Source organism: Gobius niger (assembly GCF_951799975.1).
Source record: "Gobius niger genome assembly, chromosome: 18".
In the NCBI taxonomy this organism is placed as follows: domain Eukaryota; kingdom Metazoa; phylum Chordata; class Actinopteri; order Gobiiformes; family Gobiidae; genus Gobius; species Gobius niger.
The window spans coordinates 11,092,450-11,112,243 of NC_136869.1; the positions used below are offsets into that span (position 1 = coordinate 11,092,450).

Consider the following 19,794-nt stretch of genomic DNA (forward strand, 5'->3'; position numbering starts at 1 on the left):
TTTGGCCCACAAAGTATTAAGCAAACTCTCATTTACTTCTCCAGTATCACGTAAATGGTCAGGGTTTCAGGCCCTGCCTCCTGCCTGAAATCTCCACCCACAAACGGTCAAAGCATCATGGACACCAAACTGTGGCCCATTCTCACCTATCCGCTGCTTGACTGTCTGGACTGCACTACTGGCAAAACCCTCATTTGATTTATCAGTTACCTTGGCTAACCTATTGCTATATGATTTGAACAGTAAAAAAGAGGTTCATTATTCATGTTCCAACAGATGAGTTTCCTTTCCCACCGAAACAAAAAACAAGGTTAAGTTTGCCACAAAACCCCAAACTTTAGCCCTTTCCTGTCCTAGCAGTGTCCATAATCCCAGTCAGTATCTCTCCTCCTCCTCTCGATGGTAGAGTCCAGAGGATCAGATGTCCACCGTTCCTCCCATCACCTGTGAAATTTCAGAGCCGGGCCACGCTGAAAGGGGGTATTGTGTCCCCCTGATGAGGAATGCCCTTGCGTCGCTCCTCAAAGAAAAGGCTTCATTTGGAAAGGAATTTGGAAGCACCTCGAGAAGAAAAGGGAGAGAGAGTTGGTTGACGGGGAAAATGTAAATGTGGAGGAGGATTTTGAATAAAAACGATTTTATAAGGTAAAATTGATTAGAAAACAAAGAAACTTACAATTTGAATAGGATGCATTCTTGCCTAAAAACAAATGCCAATACTTCTTGACAAGTTGAATGTGTTTGTCTACTGAAGTTTAAGAATGAAGATTCATGCATAGTTAAAACATGAGATAACAGTCAAAAAGTTACAAATGAATGAAGCCTGCGGATAGTTAAAACTATTTTGTGAGGTGAGGGTGACATCTGGTGGTCAAATGTTACAACAAAATGTTGGCCCTGTGACAGTAAGGGCCAATAGCAAACTATGTTTTTGTATTTGTCTTACCAGTATAACAACAAAGCCTATATGTAAGTGTATACCGAAAAAGAAACATTTAAAAAGTGCATGGGTCAAAATTACCTCTCCCATTTGTCATATTCTTTCTGTAATTGCATATTAATATTATTATTTATAGTCTGTTTGCTTTTCTTTCTTTTTATACTATATATATAAAAAGGATTATTAGGTGAGTTATGGACATAGACTGTAAAAAAAAAAAAAATGGATTTCAGATTAAAATGTTGGATCTCTCTTGTCCACGTGGTGGCAGTGTTGCGCTTTCTTTACTAAGCAAAGCGGAAGTTGGTTTGTTTTGAAGCCGTGTGTTAGCATCATGGTTAGCTTAGCATAAATCCATTCATCCAGAATTTCCCCTCATCTGCCTTTGATTCAAACTGCAACTTATGCATGAGGTGCAAAATACAGAAAACAGATGTTATTTGTTGTCCAACCCGCTGAAGGTAAGCAAAGGTGGTGCTCGCGCTTGCTGTTTGAGGCGAATACCTGCATCCTCTTGCTTTGACTGTCATTTGTTCAGAATCGCTTCTCTCTAAACTTTTAGATATTTCACTAAAATGGAAACGACTGAAGAGACCAAAGCCAGTCGGACGCTGCTTGTCCGTCACCTTCCCGGTGAACTGAGCAAAGACGAGAAGGAGGACTTGCTGAAGTATTTTGGAGCCGAGTCCGTCCGAGTATTTCCGAGCAGCGGTCGTATGGTAGGATCGTGGATGTGTTATATAAAACGGGAAAGCTAAAATATACAAGCTTGAGTGTCTATTATGCAGGCATCCTTATGATATTTTTCTTTTTATCAGAAACATGCTGCATTTGCAACTTTTAAGAGTGAAAAGTTTGCTGCAAAGGTAAGTCAATGCCTACACGTTTCCCCCTGTAAAATTAAATAATATGTGTATTTCTGAGCTCCTGCATTTCTTTTAGGCACTAACCAGGCTACACCAGCTGGAGGTCCTTGATCAAACACTTGTGGCAGAGTTTGCAAAAGGGCAAGATCGATTCACAGTTTTAAAAGATCCACGTGTAACACTCAGGTAATAAGCAGGTGTAGATGTTATGCATCATATTAAATAGCATTTCATAATCCTGCATTCACACAACATAGTTTCAAAATGCACATTTCATAGTCGTGTAATACATGAAATGCTGATTAATCTTGTCCATTCTTCAAGTTACCAAATCGATATATTTTTGTTAAATGTGGAAAACATTTGTCAAGTATCAACTTTAATAAAAGCTGATACTAAATAAATTCATACGATTCTTATGAGTGGGATGAGGTGGGGGAAAAACTGCTAGTTTTATTGTTCAATACATACATTAATGTTCCTTCAGCAGTGTATTATGCTATACTCTTGTTGTTAGATATCCAATAAGTTTTTAATCTGTCCAGCTTTAATCCACTCGTGCATTTTTTGGTTTAATTTTCCTTTCATTTTTCAGTGACAAAAATACCACACAACAGAAGAAGCAGGAGCCCAAGCAGCCAAATATCCCTCTTATAGACACTGGCATTGCATCAAGCCTTGGGTAAGTGCTGCACAACATTTCACTTGTGTTGATACGCAGTCCTTGTTGCATCGCTCTTACTCAAACCCGCTCACAGAAAGCTCCCCCTGGACGAGCTTCCTTAGACGGATGAGTTTGCATTGCTCTGCCTTGAGGCTCACTGGCAGCCCTAACCTGGTGCAGTGAGAGCGGGTGGTCAGGAGGTGTCAGGCAGCTGCCCCGTGTCCAATTAGACGTGTGGGCTGAGGGGAGCAGCTGACAGGCCGCTGTCTGCTGCTGGAGAGGGGAGCAGGGCCTTTAATACATCTCATTCTAAAACAGACAGCTTCTCAGGCTGTTGCAACCCTCTTTCCTCTTTACAATTTATACATGGCTGTGTTTTTATTGAACTAAAGACCTAAACGACTTTGTAATGAAACAGCATGTAATAGCGATCTGTGCACATGAGTGGGAAAGAAAAACTCACTTCTCTGACTTTTCATATAGTGAGTTGATTACACAGTGGACAAATATACAAAGACAAAGTCAGGTCTCCCCTACTCTGTATTTCATAGAAAAAACCCCAACAACAATTCAAACACCGATAAAAATGGAAGTGTTACATGATACAATATCCCAGTGAGCTACAGTAATAGTCTTTGCTCTGCTCCTTCGCCGGCGCCAGTATGGAGCCTTGTGGCAGGTTAAATTTCATGTGCCCACTCCTTATTAGACTGGAGCACATTCAGATTTGCTCTCCTGTGCCGCGCTCGGTCTTATGAAAGTTATTATGAAGACAAGCCGTGGTGCTGACATGGCAAACTGGTCCCAGTGCCCCTTAATAGCCAGATTTTACATTGTGTTAGCTGGGGCACTTGTCATGTTCGAAATAAGCTGTCCCGCTAACCACTTACTTCGTGAAGCACCTATTCATTATTGTGGCATATGCTGTTAAAGTAAGGGATCATATGTGCTTCAAAAGCAGATTGCAGAGTAATCCTGACCGTGACGTTTTCTTTCTCTTTTTTTTTTTTTTTTCAGATTGAAGTTTCAAGCAAATCCCACTTTAAAATATTTATACCCTCCACCTTCAAACAGCATCCTCACAAATATCGCACATGCCATCATCAGTGTGCCAAAGTTTTATGTTCAGGTAAGTTCGGGAAACAGCTTTGAGCTAAATTGCAAACTTCTAAAAAATATTGTTTTATGTGAGTGTCCAGTGTCTTTATGAGGCCATTAAATATTGTCAATGCCCATACCCGCTATTCTTCAGGGACAGTCTGAACAGGCCACATAGACAAACAAATACATTGACACTGACGAATGAGTTTCCCCTCAAAAGGAGAGCATTCGGGATTAGTCCAACTTGCACCCCAGTAGAGTGAGTGGAGCATGGTGCGAGTGAATAGTTAGTGGTGGTCTGAGGGTCTGTTGGCGCAGATGTGTACAGCAGCGCTTCGGTCAGTCCTGCCCAAGGCCGCTTTATTTATTCACTCTATACTCAGTGGTGGTAAGCTACACATGTGAATAAATAAAATCTAACTCGGTGCTTTGGGAGACTTGTGTCTTGTGAAAGGTGCTTTACAAATAGATGTCCTTCTCAATCGCTACAGACTAAATTATATGACAAATACTGCTTCATGAATAACTTAACATAAACATATGAAAACATGTAAAAATGTCCTCTTCTCAATGGAAAAAAGTTGCCAAAATAGTACCAGTAGTCATTTTGTTGTTTATCTATTTTACGACCAAGTCCGGGCCTGTAAAAGACATACAGACAACAAACTAAAAACATCAGTAGTTATAATTAATTCATTTTAAGTTGCTATTAGAACTTTTTTGTTTCTTCTGTTATTCTTGCAAACTAGGCTCTAAACAATAGCTTTGCAATTTGAAAGAAAGTTGACCACAACCACAAATAGCAACACTATAATGAGTTCATCAATTTGCACCATTCGGGGGTAGGCACACCTATGCCCTACTCCTTCACCTTTTGAGTATCCATTACTGTGTCATGTTGTGCAAACTAAAGAATTAAACTTTTTCAAATAACTACCTGGGAGATAAACCACTGTTTACGGCATTATTCATGAGCTGTCCCTTTTATGTGTAGATGCAGGCCAAGCGGCGTTGTATTGACATTCATACCTTGTTTGAATTGTGGCTGTGAAAAAGGAATTTGTGCAACACATTCTGATTTGCATGCGGTTTTCAAACCCTCACTTATTATATTGTTACTTGAAAAAAAAGAAATTCCGGAGTAAATGTCCCAAGGGGAGTTTGAATTGCATCCAACCTCTGCAAGATCAAACGGCAAACATTTGACTTTTAAATTTCAATTTGGGGCGTTACGCAAGTATTAATAATAAACCATAAGTGGGAGGCATGAGTTATGGGCTTAGCATTTCCCTGAGAGCGGTGAACCTTGGGAGTTTCACCAGTGCTTTCTCCTCCTCTGGCCGCTTGGTGGTGCTAGTGAGCTGTATAGAAGCTGCTTTATTTCTTTGTAGCATTTCACCTCTTTTCTGATCTTACCTTAAAGCCCCTGTTTTATATTCAAATGCACACAGACTGCAATCTGTTTCACATATGGTCTGCAAGTTCACGCTGCCTGTTGGAGACAGCGTGTTTGAGTTTGGATTTTGAGATACTCTTGTCATTATTGTTCCTCGGCACAGGTTCTCCATCTGATGAATAAAATGAATTTGCCCTGTCCCTTTGGCCCCGTCACCGCCAGACCCCCGACAGTAAGTAAAGCTTACGTCCATGGTCCAAACTAATGTTCAGGTATTATACTTGTACTGTGCAGTGTGTGTACGTAGTGAGACACCGTGGTCACACACTCTTAATATTTAATTGGATTGCCTTTAGCTTTGATTGCACCACACATTTGTTGCATTGTTCCAGTAAGCTTCTGCAATGTCAAAAGATCCAGTGTTGCCATAATTTTTCACAAAGTATTGATGATGGGAGAGTGTGACCACTGTGCACAGTCTTCTCCAGCACATCCAAAAGGTCCTCAATAGGGTTGAGATCTGGACATTCACATTTAAAGACATTCGTTGTGTAATAAAACTACATTTTGTAATAATGTGCTGTCTTTTGTAATAAATGCTTCTATTCTGACATGCTGGTCATATTACGTAAATAGTAAAGTACTCAGAAGAAATAAAGTTGCAAGTTGAACACAAGTTGAGTAGCTTTACAAGACAGATATAAGCAAGGCCACTGTTTGTGGTGTTCTTAAGTGCTCTTAAATAGAAAGCTGGTGAATGCTGAATGTTTGAAATACTCTAAACCTTTATGTGTGTGTGGCTTTTTCCACTCAGTATGAGATGGTGCATCCCGCACCTCCCACGGCCGTGCCTCCTCCACTGCCCCCTGGAAAGCCCCCTCAGCCCGGGCAAGAGAGCGGCGAGTCAGAGTATGAAAGCGAAGATGATGAGGAGAAGGAGAGGTGAGCAACCAAATGCTTAATGCTTTCTCAAATAAGGACCACTTCATTGAAATACTGAAAATATGGATGTACCAGAGATCAGACTCGGCAGGTGAAATGAATGTCTAATGAATGAAAAGAAGAACACATTCAACTCCATTGAAAATATATGTATTTAATATATGGTCACATGGCATAAAAGAAAATCCCAATAAAAGGTTTCAACAGGACATTAGATTAATTGTGCCAAAATCATGGCCTTAAATGTCATTATCCTGGTCATTCAGGTCGTCGGCTGATCTCATTCTCTGGGCTCATACCTACAATAGTGTTGCTGATCATAACAGTTAGTTAAATCCAGGTGCTGTTTTTTTTGGTCAGTGTAGTATTTGGGCATTAAAATAGCTTTAAAAAGCGATACATTTGTCTTTCGTCTGCCTGTATAAACCTAGTAATAACAGCTTCAATCGTGTTATTTCAGGCTTGCTCGTGTGACGGGCCTAGCCAACCAGGCGTGCAAGAGACCGCTGAGACAAAAGACATCCTCCAAACGAAAGAAGCCCCGGATCAAGGATCTCCTCTACGCGCCTAAACCAGACTCCCAGAGGTACCACAAGCCAGTCATGCATGTCACTGTCCTCGCAAACAGCTCATCTGCACACCGCATTCAAAAGGCATCCAAAAGGAGAACAGCAATCTCCAGACGATAAGCCGTCATAAAGGCAGTCTTCTGTAGCCCAGAGACTATTTGTCACACCTTAACGATAGACCACAAACTCTTGCCTCTGGACTATAAATGCACAGTAGTCTCAGCTGACTTCCGTGTGCCAGGATGTGTTGGGAAATCTCCTCCCCGCTTGACCAGAGTGAAATATCCCAGGACATAAACGGGCCATAAGGGAAGCTGGCTTTGCAGCGGCATGGTCTCCAGGGAACTAGTGATTTTTGTCTATTTTTGCCCACAGTGCTCCTGTGCTGCAGCCATCAGATGTGTTCGAACAGCCGCAACCAGGCGGCCCCAAGAAAATTGAGTTTAACATTGCGGCTTCAGAAACCAAAGTGGAGACAGGTGGACCAAGTGCAGAGTCTCAATCTCAGCAACAAGGTAAATATGTTATTATTATTAAAGCCTATGGTTTATGCCAAAGGTTACAATGTAGAAAGTAATCCATAAACTTGATGAATAAACTTTCAACATTGTAATCTTTGAGCAGCAAACGTTTCATCTGATATTATGAAAAAGGCAGTAAAAAATGAAACTTACATTTATTTTAACTTTTGACCAATATTATCTCAACTTAAAGCAGTACTAAGTAATTCATGTCCCTAGAGGCCATAAGCGCCACTGCAGGTGTCGTAGCATGTTGCGGTTTTTTACTCATTAATTGTCCGTGAGAGTAAATACTACGCTGATAGAAAAGACAAAGGTGGAGAGGGATATTATACATCCAATTATAATGGAGATCTTATTTTTTCACTCAAACTTGGCTGTAAATACTGTTTTAGTGGTGTTAGCCCACAGTTAGCTTTGCCCGTTAGCCTGTTAGCTTCTTGTTGGTGATTCTATTGGTGTGTATTGGTGACTCTGACCCGGTGCAGGCAAAGTTGCAATTGTGGTTTTCTGGCCAGAGACACCAGGGGGAGATGAAAGACCCCCACAATCATCCCATTAACACTTGTATTACCCCCAGAAGGACTATGGAAAGGATTTATTATTGTAAACAAGTTACTTAGTACTGCTTTAACCCATTTGTTAAATTGCATTTACAATAGTTTTCTCCATATTTGAGGCGAGCAGTCACAAAAGGAAGTAATCTATTACAATGTCTCTCAAACTTTGCCACCTCCACTTTACCAACTCCTTTTTCAAAGAAACGATTCATTATTGAAGTCATGCAAGGTCTTTTCAAACATAAAATACTGTGTTAAAGCTTATCCAGTTGTCAATATGATTTAACTTTGAAATGAAACTTAAATGATTCCCTCTTACAAATCCAGCAATGACATTTGATGATTGATGGACCACATTGACTAAAACATTAAGAAATCCCTTGAAGTATATTATGCAAGCAACTTGTGAAATGTTTAATGCATCAGGTTACAATAAACATTTTAATTCATTGTGAACCTGTACAGCATCGTCCGCACATCTGCAAAACGCAGCCATCTTTCTAGTTTTAGTATGGAGCTTTTTTAGCAATCTGTAGAACTCACATAACCTGACCATTGGCTCAAATAAATCTACAGACAGTATCTACTTATTCATATCGTTTAATGTGGCAGTGAACTTTAAGATCCACCTCTGTGTTTCCATCCAATATTGGCAAGCTTCCCCTTTAGCTTGTGATTTGAATGTGCCCGGATGTGGATAAAACCCTGTGGACCAAGTCTTGTTATTTAATTTCAGCATCACACGCTCATATTCGGCTCTGACGTACTGTATAAGTTATAGCCACTACTACCACAGAAGTCAAAGCGTGTAGTGCTCAGTTCATCAGAGAAGAAAAAACCCGCCGCCAAAAGCCTTCAACTTTATCTCCATGAAAGGATGTCATTGGAGGAGCAGGGGCCGCGTTACTTGTCAGCCGCGCAGGTCCCCATTTGCCTTATCTCTCTTCTCCCTTGCTTCGAACTTCACTCACCGGCAAAACCCCCGAATAGTAAAATAGATCTCAAAGTGCGGCACAAAAGATTCCGTAAAGGCGAGGGGGGGAGATAAACTTTTGACAGGTGGCTTTTTGGATTAGTCTTGTTTTGGGGGGGGGGAAGGAAAGTGGCGCCGCTGCGAGATCCGATAAATAAGCTATTTAAATGAAAAAGGGGCGAAGGGGGAGCGATAAAGGTGCGGGATAATTTCTGGGAGCAGTGATCTAGTAGTTCTGTGTCGTGAGTATCAGGGAAGCTGCACACACACACTTTACGAGGAGGACGAGGCTTTTCTTTGTGTGGATTTGTAGAGGCTCACTGCTCTTGGCAATTCCTTTGACAGTGTGCGCGCAGGCCTGGATCGGCAATACACGAGTCTATTAAAGTCATACAGATATCTTCAATAAACATTTGGATTTTAATCTAGTTATTCTGTTTATTGCAGCCCACAGTTTATTCTAGTACAATATACAGAAATCCATGAATTATGTGATTAAAAATGACTGGAACTATTAATTTGTACCTTCGCTGAAGCCGTGGTCTTCCAGAATGCAAATCCATAAGCATCAATATCTAACCAACCCGTTATGTGACTGAAAGGATTTGCCTCCACTTTTCTCTGTGAGCCCGTGTGGTTTACTGAAGAGGATAAACAATGTGCAAGTGATTATTCAGCCATCTGCTACTACGGGATAGTTAAATAATTCCACCTGCTTAGATGCAGAGAGGGGAAAATATGCTTTTCCTGTCAAGAAGCACAAAGCAGTGCGCTCCGCTGAAACATGGCAGCGTATAAAGAGTGTCACATTCTGAAATCTGTCATGGTTTAGGAAATCTGTTGGATATGGTGCAGAGAAACTATCCGACTACTTGTTTTTAGCAAATTCTTTATTGTTGTAAAATACAACCATTTATTCCAAATTTTAAGATGTAGAAATTTAAATTGGTAGACAACTTTTGAAAATGATGATGGCATTTGCAAACAGATTGTGAATTTACATCCAGAAGCATGAACATTTCAATGAAGACTGAAATATGAACTGTTAAACTAGAATCCCCATTCATATCAAAATATTACTGTGGAGGTCTAAACTACAGAGAGAGACGTTGGATGTTTTGTTCCACTCAGAGGACGTGATAATCCCACAAGCATCAGTCTTTGCTCTTTGCTCCATATTGTATTGCTATTAATCCCTCTGCACTAATGAAATGTCTTCCTCTATACTCTATTAGGAGTGTGACAATTTATTGATTTTTCGATATTTTGCGGGATTCGATAGTTTTTATTCTGATATCAATACTTTTGACGATGTCATGCATATTAATGACCGACGTCATGCATATTAATGAGGTAGCAGTGGTCCACAGATTTTACAGTGAATAGAGGCCAATAATGTCTCACACAGTTATTACTTTTAATGAGTTTTATAATTATAAATAAGATTAATTTGGGGTTGAAGTCACTGACAGAGCTATAGATCATTTATTTATTTATGGAAAAGGGTTACAAGGCACATGGAAACAAATATATATGCTGAAGAATATGTAGTGTTAAATGTATGTTAAATTAAAGGTAAAAAAAAATCGCAATGCATCGTAGATTATGTTTGTGCAGTATATCGATTATCGCAGTATCGGCGTATCGTGAGATTATCGTTATCGAGATTATCGTTATCGTGTATCATATCGAATCGTGAGGTACCCAGCGGTTCCCACCCCTATACCCTATAGTCTATATCAAATTTTAGATATTGTTATTAAATATTGTTGTTTGTGTGTCCCTCCAGGATCCACTATATTAATGTTTATTTCCTCTTAATGTCTCTTAATGTGCCCTGCAGAAGCCGAGGACATAGAGGTCATTTCCAGCACCGCACAGGAGGTTGCGGAGGCTGCAGAGGTAGTGGAAGGCTTTGGAAAGCTCTATCCCAGCACACAGCCTTCTGAAAACCAAGACGAAGACAGCGATGATGAGGAAGAAGATGTGCCCAAAGATGTAATATCCAGGAGGGAGCTGGATAAGGGACGGTTATCCAAAGACGGTGGGTACATACTGGACCTAGACAGTTACATCCAAAATAACCGAAGGTAAACTTCAGTGGAAAATACTTGAAAAAAAAAAAGATTCTATTATGCAATATACGTTTTAAGGAAATGTGCATGTGCAAATGTGTTTTACAGATTGTGGTTAATTTCACTCATTGAGCTAAAACGGGGATACTTTACAACTTCACTGGGTCTTGTCGTTGTGTCTGGAAGTGCATCTGGCCTTAACTTTTTGTGAATCATAATGTTCAAAGCTGTTTTCATCATGTGACTGATGTTGCAAAAATATTTACATGTCACTTTGGCCTCATACTGTACACGCCTTTGAACCTGATCACTTAAAATCCCCAAATATTAATATTACTGTTAGTTTGTGATGACTATAAATACAGGCTATGAGGTTCAGAAAGCATTAGCATTCCCTACTCATACAGTACATTGTCTCCAAAACAAATCCCCTTTTCCCTGCTGCCGCAATGGAAAAGAAAAAAAACAAGCACAACAGTCTTTGAAATGCATATTGCATAAAAAAAACAAAAAGAAAGCTGGCAGTTAGAGTGGGCATGTGAGCCGTGAAAATAGGATGCCGCTGCAAAAAAAAAAAAAGGAAAGAAAAATTAAATACCAAAAGTAGGAGAACAGAAAAATGCAGATCTGAGTGGGGGACTGCAAACCGGTGGACGCACCTGTTGACAATGATGCTGCGTCTTGTGTTCATTCAGTAAATGAGTAAACTTGAATACAAATCAGAAAGAATAAGATTCACTGGTCTTGCAAACATAAAAACTTCACATCCCAACACTAAGATAAGTAGATAAAGCGCTCAATGTGGATCCTATTTATTGAGACGTTCATTGCTTGTCACAGAGCCGCCCTTCAGCCCATTTTAAGTAATACATTCGCGTCTACTCAGAACGACTTTCAATTCCCCTTTTTTGTGTGTACGGGCATTGGTGGAAGCCTTTGTACCTGTTTTTTTTAGTGCACTGGGCTTTATTTGCCTCCTCTCTCCCTCTAAAACAGAGATAAAAAGGATGTCTGTGTTTAAAAATTACGAAGCGGGCGAGCCGACCTGCAGGCTGTACGTGAAGAACATCGCTAAGCAGGTGGAGGAGAAGGTAGGAGCGTCGGCGCAGCTTGACCCACTTGTACAATACCTGTTCCTATTTTTGGTAACTTCAATATTTGTGTCTCAGGATTTGAAGTACATCTATGGGAGGTATATTGATCCTTCATCTGACGCCGAGAGAAACATGTAAGTGGATGTTTTTTTGTGGCACAGAAATATCGAATGAAAATAAGGCTGGATGAATGAGTGTGCTGAGAAAATGCTGACAAACTGGAGAGGCTTAAAGTGATAGTCTGTAAGTTTGCAAAGTAAACAATCAAATTCCTCACCTCTTTAACCAGAAAGCCCTTCTTAGTTTAGTCCAAACTTTTCAGAAGTAAACCATCAAGCTCCTCCCCCCTCCCTCCTGATTGGACCTGACAGGCTGGCTCACAGCAAAAGCTCGTCTCATTGGTCATCGCAGGAGGATACTTGAGTCTGATTAGTTGTGGAGATTCAGGAAGAAGGGTCTTTACAAAAAATAAGACTTCCAGAACGTCACTTTAAGTTAAATTTTAAATAGAGACAATTTGACACACACAAAAAACGGCACAGTATGTAATTGTGTTGGCCACATGAGAGGCCCTTCGTGCTACTTTTTGAATAATATTGGAACTTTGTGGTGCTCCAAATTATAGTAAAATTAGTAAAATTATCTCATTGCTAATATATTGATTGCTCTTAGACTTTCATTTTTAATATATGGTCTACAAGATTATATAGAAATTGCTGTTATTGGAGTTATTAGGTAGCAAAGACAGCGGCTTAAAACACTGTTTTTTCGCACTTTCATCATCTATTCAAGATAATTATCTTTTGAGGGTCAAAGCAATGTAAATTTAGATGTTTGGCAGCGCATTTTTACATATTTCTGATGGTTTGAAAAAATATCACATCATCAAAATATTGAGATATTTTAATTTCTGTCAATATCTCCCACGTTTACTGAAGACTAATTAAGTCTAAATGTAATGGAATCTGAACTGTAATACCTAATAATAGTTACTACACTATTTGGTGGTTTGTTTGAATATTACAACATTATCACACTATCAAAATTTGTGGATTTTTCATCTGCTGATACATTTCTGTGATATTCAGCTGTGTTCATGCTTTCTCATTCAACAGCCATTGTGATTTACTCGTTCCCCCTCCACTGAAGCTTATTGACACAGTTTTCGTGCCACTCCACCACTTTGTATCTTCACAAGCTATTTTTGACTCTGGCAATTTGTCAGCGCCTCCTGGGGATTCTTGGGTAATTCATGCTGACTGCACGTTAGGATATTAATAAGTATCTAACCTGACGCAGAGATCATGAGGGACGTTTTGTGTTTTGTGCATCAGCAGCACTTCAAATGAATTTTCCTCCTGACGCATCAAGCCCCCCGTATGTTGAGTAGACGGGGCCAGAGACTGAACACGTTCAAGTAGGTGGCAGTCGGTGAGGTGCGACTCCGTCAGGGAAACAGCTTGTCCTGGTTAGAAGCAGTTTTGTCCGGGTTTTTTTCCAAGTGGGACAGAATGCGGGGGAAGAAAGCAGTAGGCACTTAGTGAAGAGCTGCAATGTTTGGTCATTGTGGGCAGGACTAAGGATTAAGATTAAGGATTAAGATCTCTTTCTTACCAGGGTGTAAACCAGTTCAGTTAATCATTGCAATTATTAAAAAGCTATTGAATTGCTCTAGCAGTAAGAGTTATGTTTTTGAGGAGGCACTGACCACCTAATCCTCTGTATAGTATAGTCAAGCATCCTGCTCCGTACAACTGCACTGAGCTGTTTCCACTGCTTCCTGCTTTTTGTAACCAACTGGCATGAATAAAAAAATATTAGTCAGCTTTTTTCACTTGTTCTTTTCCAAAAGGAAGAGCAAAGACCGAGCTGCATTATGCTACCCGTTTCTGGACCTTATGGTATATCCATAAAATGCTGTTTGAAACATTGTATTTCAGTCAGTTGGTTTTTAGAGGTTGTTTGATGTTCAATGCTCTCGGTCAGTGGTTCTCAACTGGTGGCTTGCGGAACCATTTTCAGTGGGTCACAAACCTGTCCCAGGAAAATGATCATTCAATATATATCTTCTAAAATATTTCAAAAATACTACTTGAGTCTGTTAATGGCACTGCTGAGATATTTTATCATGATTTTCAGCTCTATCGGTTCATTCATCCATCCATTTTCTTCCACTTGTCCGTTTCCGGGTCGTAGGGGCAGCTGCCCAAATCACATTGCACCAGCCCTTATGGCTCCTCCTGCAGGTGGTGGGTCCACGGGAGGACGGCCTTGTGATAAACCGGGCCTGTTGGTCTCTCATAAGGAGCTTCTGAACCGCTCTTTGTCTGAACTGTCACTTAGGACCTGTTTGCCATGGGAGACCCTACCAGGGGCTCGAAGCCCCCGACAACAGAGCTCCTACGATCATTCGAGTGCTCAAACCCCTCCACCACGTTAAGGTGGCGGTTCCAGAAGGGGTCGGTTCATTCAATGTTTATTCATTTTTTTAAAAGCTGTGTTTTGCGATATACATAACAACTTAAATTCTTATTTAGGTCGTGGTTTGTCATCCTAGGGTAATAGTGGGTCTCAAAGTTCATACCGGGTGAGAACCACTGCGCTAGGTGACCAAGATTAGTTTATAAAACATGAAATGGTCTCCTGACCTTTGAAGCCAATTCTTTTGTTGTGCTTTAATTCCCCAAAATGAAGATGATCAAGCATTTTTCCTTTTGTGACCATCCTATGAAGATCACAGTTGTACGTTTTTGTACTGTATTTTAAATAATATGAATAACTTTTACATCGTGCAGTGACCATACCAAGTCACTATTTAAAATGTCTAATAGATTCCTGTGATCCGGTCTGGCCCTGTGCTCCTGGCCTGCAGTGATAATGATGTGTCTCTTTGCTGTTTTTGTGCCCCAGGTTTGACATCGTGTTAATGAAGGAGGGGCGGATGAAAGGGCAGGCCTTCGTGGGGCTCCCCAGTGAGACGAGTGCACAGAGAGCCCTGCGGGACACCAACGGCTACGTCCTCTATGACAAACCTCTTGTTGTTGTATCCTTTCCTTCTAAGATCAAACAGGGACATGGGGCAGTTTGTTAGTTTCTGCGATTTACACCGTAATCATGAGATGCATCACAAAGGTAAAGTTGAAGCAGGGGCGGTCAATTGAATGCAGCTCAATCTTTGTTCAGTATTAATTTATTGCTCATCCTGTTGGTCCTGACCTATTATGGACCTGATTTAGCCCAAGAGTTGGCAAGGGTTTGCTAAGGTCTTTGAAAGTCTTTTTCCCCTTTGGGGGCACTTGTGTGACAAGAGTACCGTATGCTTATTTGGGCAACTGCGTATATTCAAATATACAAAATGCTGAAGAAGATCAGACCATAGACTGTAGAATTAATAGACATCGTCTGCTCACTCCTCCCCGTTTACCATAATGACGACGTTCGAAAGGGAATCTATGGCGGATTTACAGACTCCTCCTACACAGCTCTGATCGAGCATGTTCCTAAAACGGGCATAAGGGCAAGATCTTCACTGTAGACGGGGCACGTTGTTCGGTCTTAACTATGCCCGCGCCGTTAGTAATCAAAGTCCAGCCCTCATTAGCATACGAGATTTCTAAAATGTTTCTTACGTAAAACAACCTGGTTTCTTTACAGTTGCTTAGAATGTGTGTAAAGTGCAGTGCTTTCTACTGGAAAACTAGCTTGTTTTGCCGCCCATATATGGAGGTACTACAGCAATGGCGATGGTGATGGCGACCCCTATGGTCGCGATCACAAAGGAGAGCAACCAGCGGCCATTGGATCAGACAAATGATTGCATATTCTGGCCCTGGTACAAATGGCTGGTGAAGATACTTAATATCGTCTTAAAATTTGATAAACATTCAGTGTAATCAGTAAGAAGATAGAAACACTAACTGAGGTATTCTATTGGTTATTGAACTTGCCAGGGATGTGGGGCATTTTAAACAAGCACATTTCTCAAATGGACTGTAATCGCCTAAATCGCACTGACAAAACTGTAACAAAATAGCAGCAGTTATGTATTATCTTTCTTTATGTCCTTGAAAACAATAGTTGTGTTTGCTGTTTTTAGTCAGCGCAAATCCATCATGTTCTGCGGGTTAAACGGGCCGCCTTTGGTCCCCGGGCCTTTGTTTGCCCTGCCTTGTTCTGGGCTAAGGCAAATCATTGCTAAAATACAGACTGCATAAAGCCTTTCTGTTACCCAGTAATGATTGGTTGGTAGCATGAATGGAAGATGTTCGAGACACACTGTACTTCCTAAAAAGAGAATACTTTAGGATCTGGCTGAACTGGTAGTAATTAGGAGTCATTGTCTAAAAGTTATTGCCTCTAACATAATAAAAGTTATAAAGCGTGGAAGAATATGATTAGGATTATTATTTAGCCAGCCATCTTTCGCATATGCACATTTGGCTGTCCAACTTTAAATGGACAAGGATTCATTTCTGGCAGCCCAAATAGGCCAGACCACATGCTCTCCCTGTCCCAATAGCATCAAATATAGCTCATTTAAAAAGTTAATGTAGCCACTGCAAGAAGTTAACTATACACGGCCTTTTGTAACAATTGTGAAAAGTGTAGAGTGTAGCACAAACTGTATAGGGCTTCTATAGGGGTTCTTGCGATATTCAAGACCGTTATCAAGTATTGTAATTTTCTTTTATTGTGCAGCCTTTATCTGTTCAAAATGAATATATAGAAAGGCTGCGGTTTCTCCAAAGCCTAAGCAAAGTTCATTGAGGTAAAGATGTTTTGAAGTCGTCCTAGTCAGAGGACAGTGGCTCCCAGCTCGCCTTCCCTTTTTAATGATTATTTTAGTGCCGGTGTGAGACTGCAGTATTTGCACGTAGCGACGAATTTTCTCCGTCTACTACACAAATTAAGAGGACTTTAGTGAGCTACTTTAAATTTTATTAGCCCACACCGTGACAACTCCACATCTGGCTTTCGGGCTGATCTTTAACCTTTACACGGCCAATCATCTCCTCTGTTTGTGTGAATGGCACGAGACTACAGGCCTGTCACTTGAAAATGAGTGAACTTCAGAGAGAGCCAAGCGCCTATGAGGTCCGATTTTTCTTTTTTTTTTTTTTTGGCCACTAGTCTTCTGGCATTTATGAGGGAGCAGCTGCGACCTTTTCTCAAATTAAATTCATATGAAGCAGCGAGTGTCTGAGGGAAGACGGTCCCAGCGGCTTGAAGCTACTGCCGCGGAGAGAGGAAGACGCCCATGGCTGTACTTCTGGGTTTCAGTAATATACCATAGGGTTGGCATAATAACGCAGGGGCTTGACTGTCCACAAAGTCATTTATAGAGTTTTGAATATTATGGGAAAAGTGCTGGCTAATTAATTAGTTCTTGATACAACTGTGGCGACACTTTCCATATGTCACAGGTAGTTAGAATTTAGAAAAAAAAAATAGTAATGATGAGAGTTGTGATCGACACAATGATGACCTTGTGGCTAGCCTGGAAACTTCCATTAGAGATTAGAGGAGACAGGATATACCTGTGGTGCTACACAATGGCCTAATGGTTTTGACAGAATCTCTCCTCATAATTCATCCCTGAAACGTAGACTGGTAACTTTATTTTGAATGTCATGTACAGTATATGTGATGAGTAGGGCTGGGTACCGTTCAATTTTTTTCCAATACAGGTAGTTTAACACGATAGTTGGTTTTCGATACTGATACTGAATTATTTGTCATAGAACCAGAAAACAGATTGATATTGTTAATTTATTCCTTTTCCTTCCATTTAATTTATTTTGCATTTGTATTGTTTGATTTGTTTTGTTTTGTTTTTTGTATACTTTATTGTCCCCGTAGGGAAATTTGTCCTCTGCATTTAACCCATCTTCCTTTAAAGCAGCACTAAGTAACTTGTTTACCTTATTACATCCTTTTCGTAGTCCCTCTGGGGGTAATACAAGTGTTAATGGGATGATTGGGGGTCTTTCATCTCCCCCTGGTGTCTCTGGCCAGAAAACCACAATTTCACAGTCGCTGCCTCCGGGTCGGAGCCACCAATACACACTAGTATAATCACGAAGAAGAACTTTTACAGTATTTACAGCCAAGTTTGAGACACCCATTTTTTCCCAATTCTTCTTGTGTTTCTTTTTTTTTTTCCTCTCCCCCCTCTCCATTTCACCTTCACTTTTTGACAGAAATATTAAATCTTTATTTTCACGTTTTTGTCAGTTCAGTTCCTAACCTGGCTAACACCATGCTGCTGTGTGCGCTCGAATTATTTCGAACTGCACAACAGCCTGGGGACCATGGCCGAAATCTCCGGTGGATTTGGGAACCAATCACAGAACGAGGAGGGACGGCAAGACGATGACGCGCTATTCGATATATGGAAGCTTGTAGTTTATTTACGGATAATAAAAAAAAAACTTTATTTACGGATCCAACGTGACAGCAGCAGACACGATGGTATTTTTTGATCAAGCTTTAGACCTTGTTCTAAATAATTTAGCTCAAAAGTTTACAGCGGGTACGTCATACGTCATCTCATACGATGATACGATTGGCCATGGCTACGTGCAGACGCATGAGACTTTTTTTTTTTTTTTCGTATCGCCCAATAAACGAGTATGGACAATCGTAAACCACACCTCTCCTACGAGAAAATGAATTGGTGGTCCCCAGACTAAATATCACTTGTGATTTTAGTCTGGTGTTAGCCAGGCTAGTCAGTTCCTGCATTTGCTACTTTTTTCAATTCCAGTAGAAACTAAACCTTTTTTTCTTTGATACCAGACTGGTGTCGTTCAACAGTACCCAGCCCTAATGATAAGTATTTTTTTAATTATCTCCAAATGATGTCTGATGAAGTCTGAAAATGCGTTCACTTTCTTCCTACATCGAGTCCTTAACATAACCCCGCAGCAGTTTGCCCGGTCAGCCAAACCTAAGGACGGCGGCGACACAAAGAAAGGATCGAGGCAGCGCTGAGCAAACCAGGTGAGTCTGACAATACAAAAACTGCAGAGCCGCTGCCGAATAATCCTCAAAGACTGGATAATAACACTTTTATCATTGTAATGGGGTTTTCTCTTTGCATTTGTGTTTACACTTTATTTATTCAAGATGCCATGACTTGATACTGTGGCCCAGCGGAAGCTTTTGTATCCTTATTCTGTTTATATCCTTTGAAAAAAAACAGGGCCGTTACTTCGCAGCCCTTTTGCTCAACAATTGGAAGTTTAAACTATTCGACCTGTTTTTGTGTATAACTGTAATGTAAATTTAAGAACTAGGAGCATTTTTTTTTTTAAATCTTTTTTGTACAATGGAAGCTTCTGTTCTCTGCAAAGCCAGTAAATCTGTTATTTTAATGCCAATGTCTTTACAATGCTCTCCACTTTTTGTACTTTTTAGGTGATGGTCATCAGATGCTGGCATCTTTTTTTATCGTCAATAAAATATTGTTTTGAATGTTTTTCTTGTAGCTTCCTTTGTGATCACATGTAGTACACAAATCACAATAGTAATACTGTATGTAGCACTGGGCCTGGAATTGTGAACATTTTTGACTAAAATGATCGTTTATTGGGGCATGTGCAACATTTTTCTTCTGTTGTTTTATCAAAGCGGTTTACAGAATCCCTCAAAAGCCCTCCTGGACTTAAACCTAGATCTAGATCCACACCAGAAATATTGAGTTTGTCTTTCGCCCAAACCCTGACCTTTCTTCCACAGAAAACCAATCAAATTCGGTCTTTTATTAAAGCATTTTTCACAGCTTTTCGATAACTTCTGCTCCATGCAGGCTGCTCCCATTTGAGGGTACACTTCACTCACACTATCACAACTGATTATGTGCGCGGTCCCAAACTTAAAGCTCCGACAGGCGAGTAAATACAGAAGTTATATGAGACAGGGATGGGCTCGGCAGCAGATGGTCGGCTGTCAACACAGAGCGAGGCAAACAAACCCAACAGACTGCAGTCTGCGCAAAATTACAGCCACTGGGTTAGCTTACCTTTACAGTTCCTGGCTGGCCCCATCTGTGTTGTTATGGAAAGCGCAGCTCACAGGTGAACCGCGGCACA

The 19,794-nt window shown here is 40.5% G+C and overlaps 1 protein-coding gene across 1 annotated transcript; it reads left to right on the top strand.

The window, feature by feature from the left end:
• Positions 1-1,389: 1,389 nt before the first annotated feature.
• Positions 1,390-19,098, top strand: rnpc3 (RNA-binding region (RNP1, RRM) containing 3). Its single transcript, XM_079576037.1, has 16 exons — positions 1,390-1,401; positions 1,503-1,659; positions 1,759-1,806; positions 1,883-1,992; positions 2,402-2,488; positions 3,488-3,599; positions 5,131-5,199; positions 5,782-5,909; positions 6,370-6,495; positions 6,854-6,993; positions 10,379-10,576; positions 11,604-11,698; positions 11,777-11,835; positions 14,612-14,744; positions 18,629-18,703; positions 18,830-19,098. The coding sequence occupies exons 2-15, from the start codon at positions 1,516-1,518 to the stop codon at positions 18,692-18,694; spliced, it is 1,515 nt and encodes a 504-aa protein (XP_079432163.1). The 5' UTR covers positions 1,390-1,401; positions 1,503-1,515; the 3' UTR covers positions 18,695-18,703; positions 18,830-19,098.
• Positions 19,099-19,794: the final 696 nt, after the last annotated feature.

Coding starts and splice junctions, on each gene's coding strand:
- rnpc3 (XM_079576037.1), top strand. CDS start 1,516: ATGGAAACGACTGAAGAGACCAAAGCCAGTCGGACGCTGCTTGTCCGT. Junction 1,660..1,758: donor TTCCGAGCAGCGGTCGTATG/GTAGGATCGTGG, acceptor TCTTTTTATCAG/AAACATGCTGCATTTGCAAC. Junction 6,496..6,853: donor CCTAAACCAGACTCCCAGAG/GTACCACAAGCC, acceptor TTTTGCCCACAG/TGCTCCTGTGCTGCAGCCAT.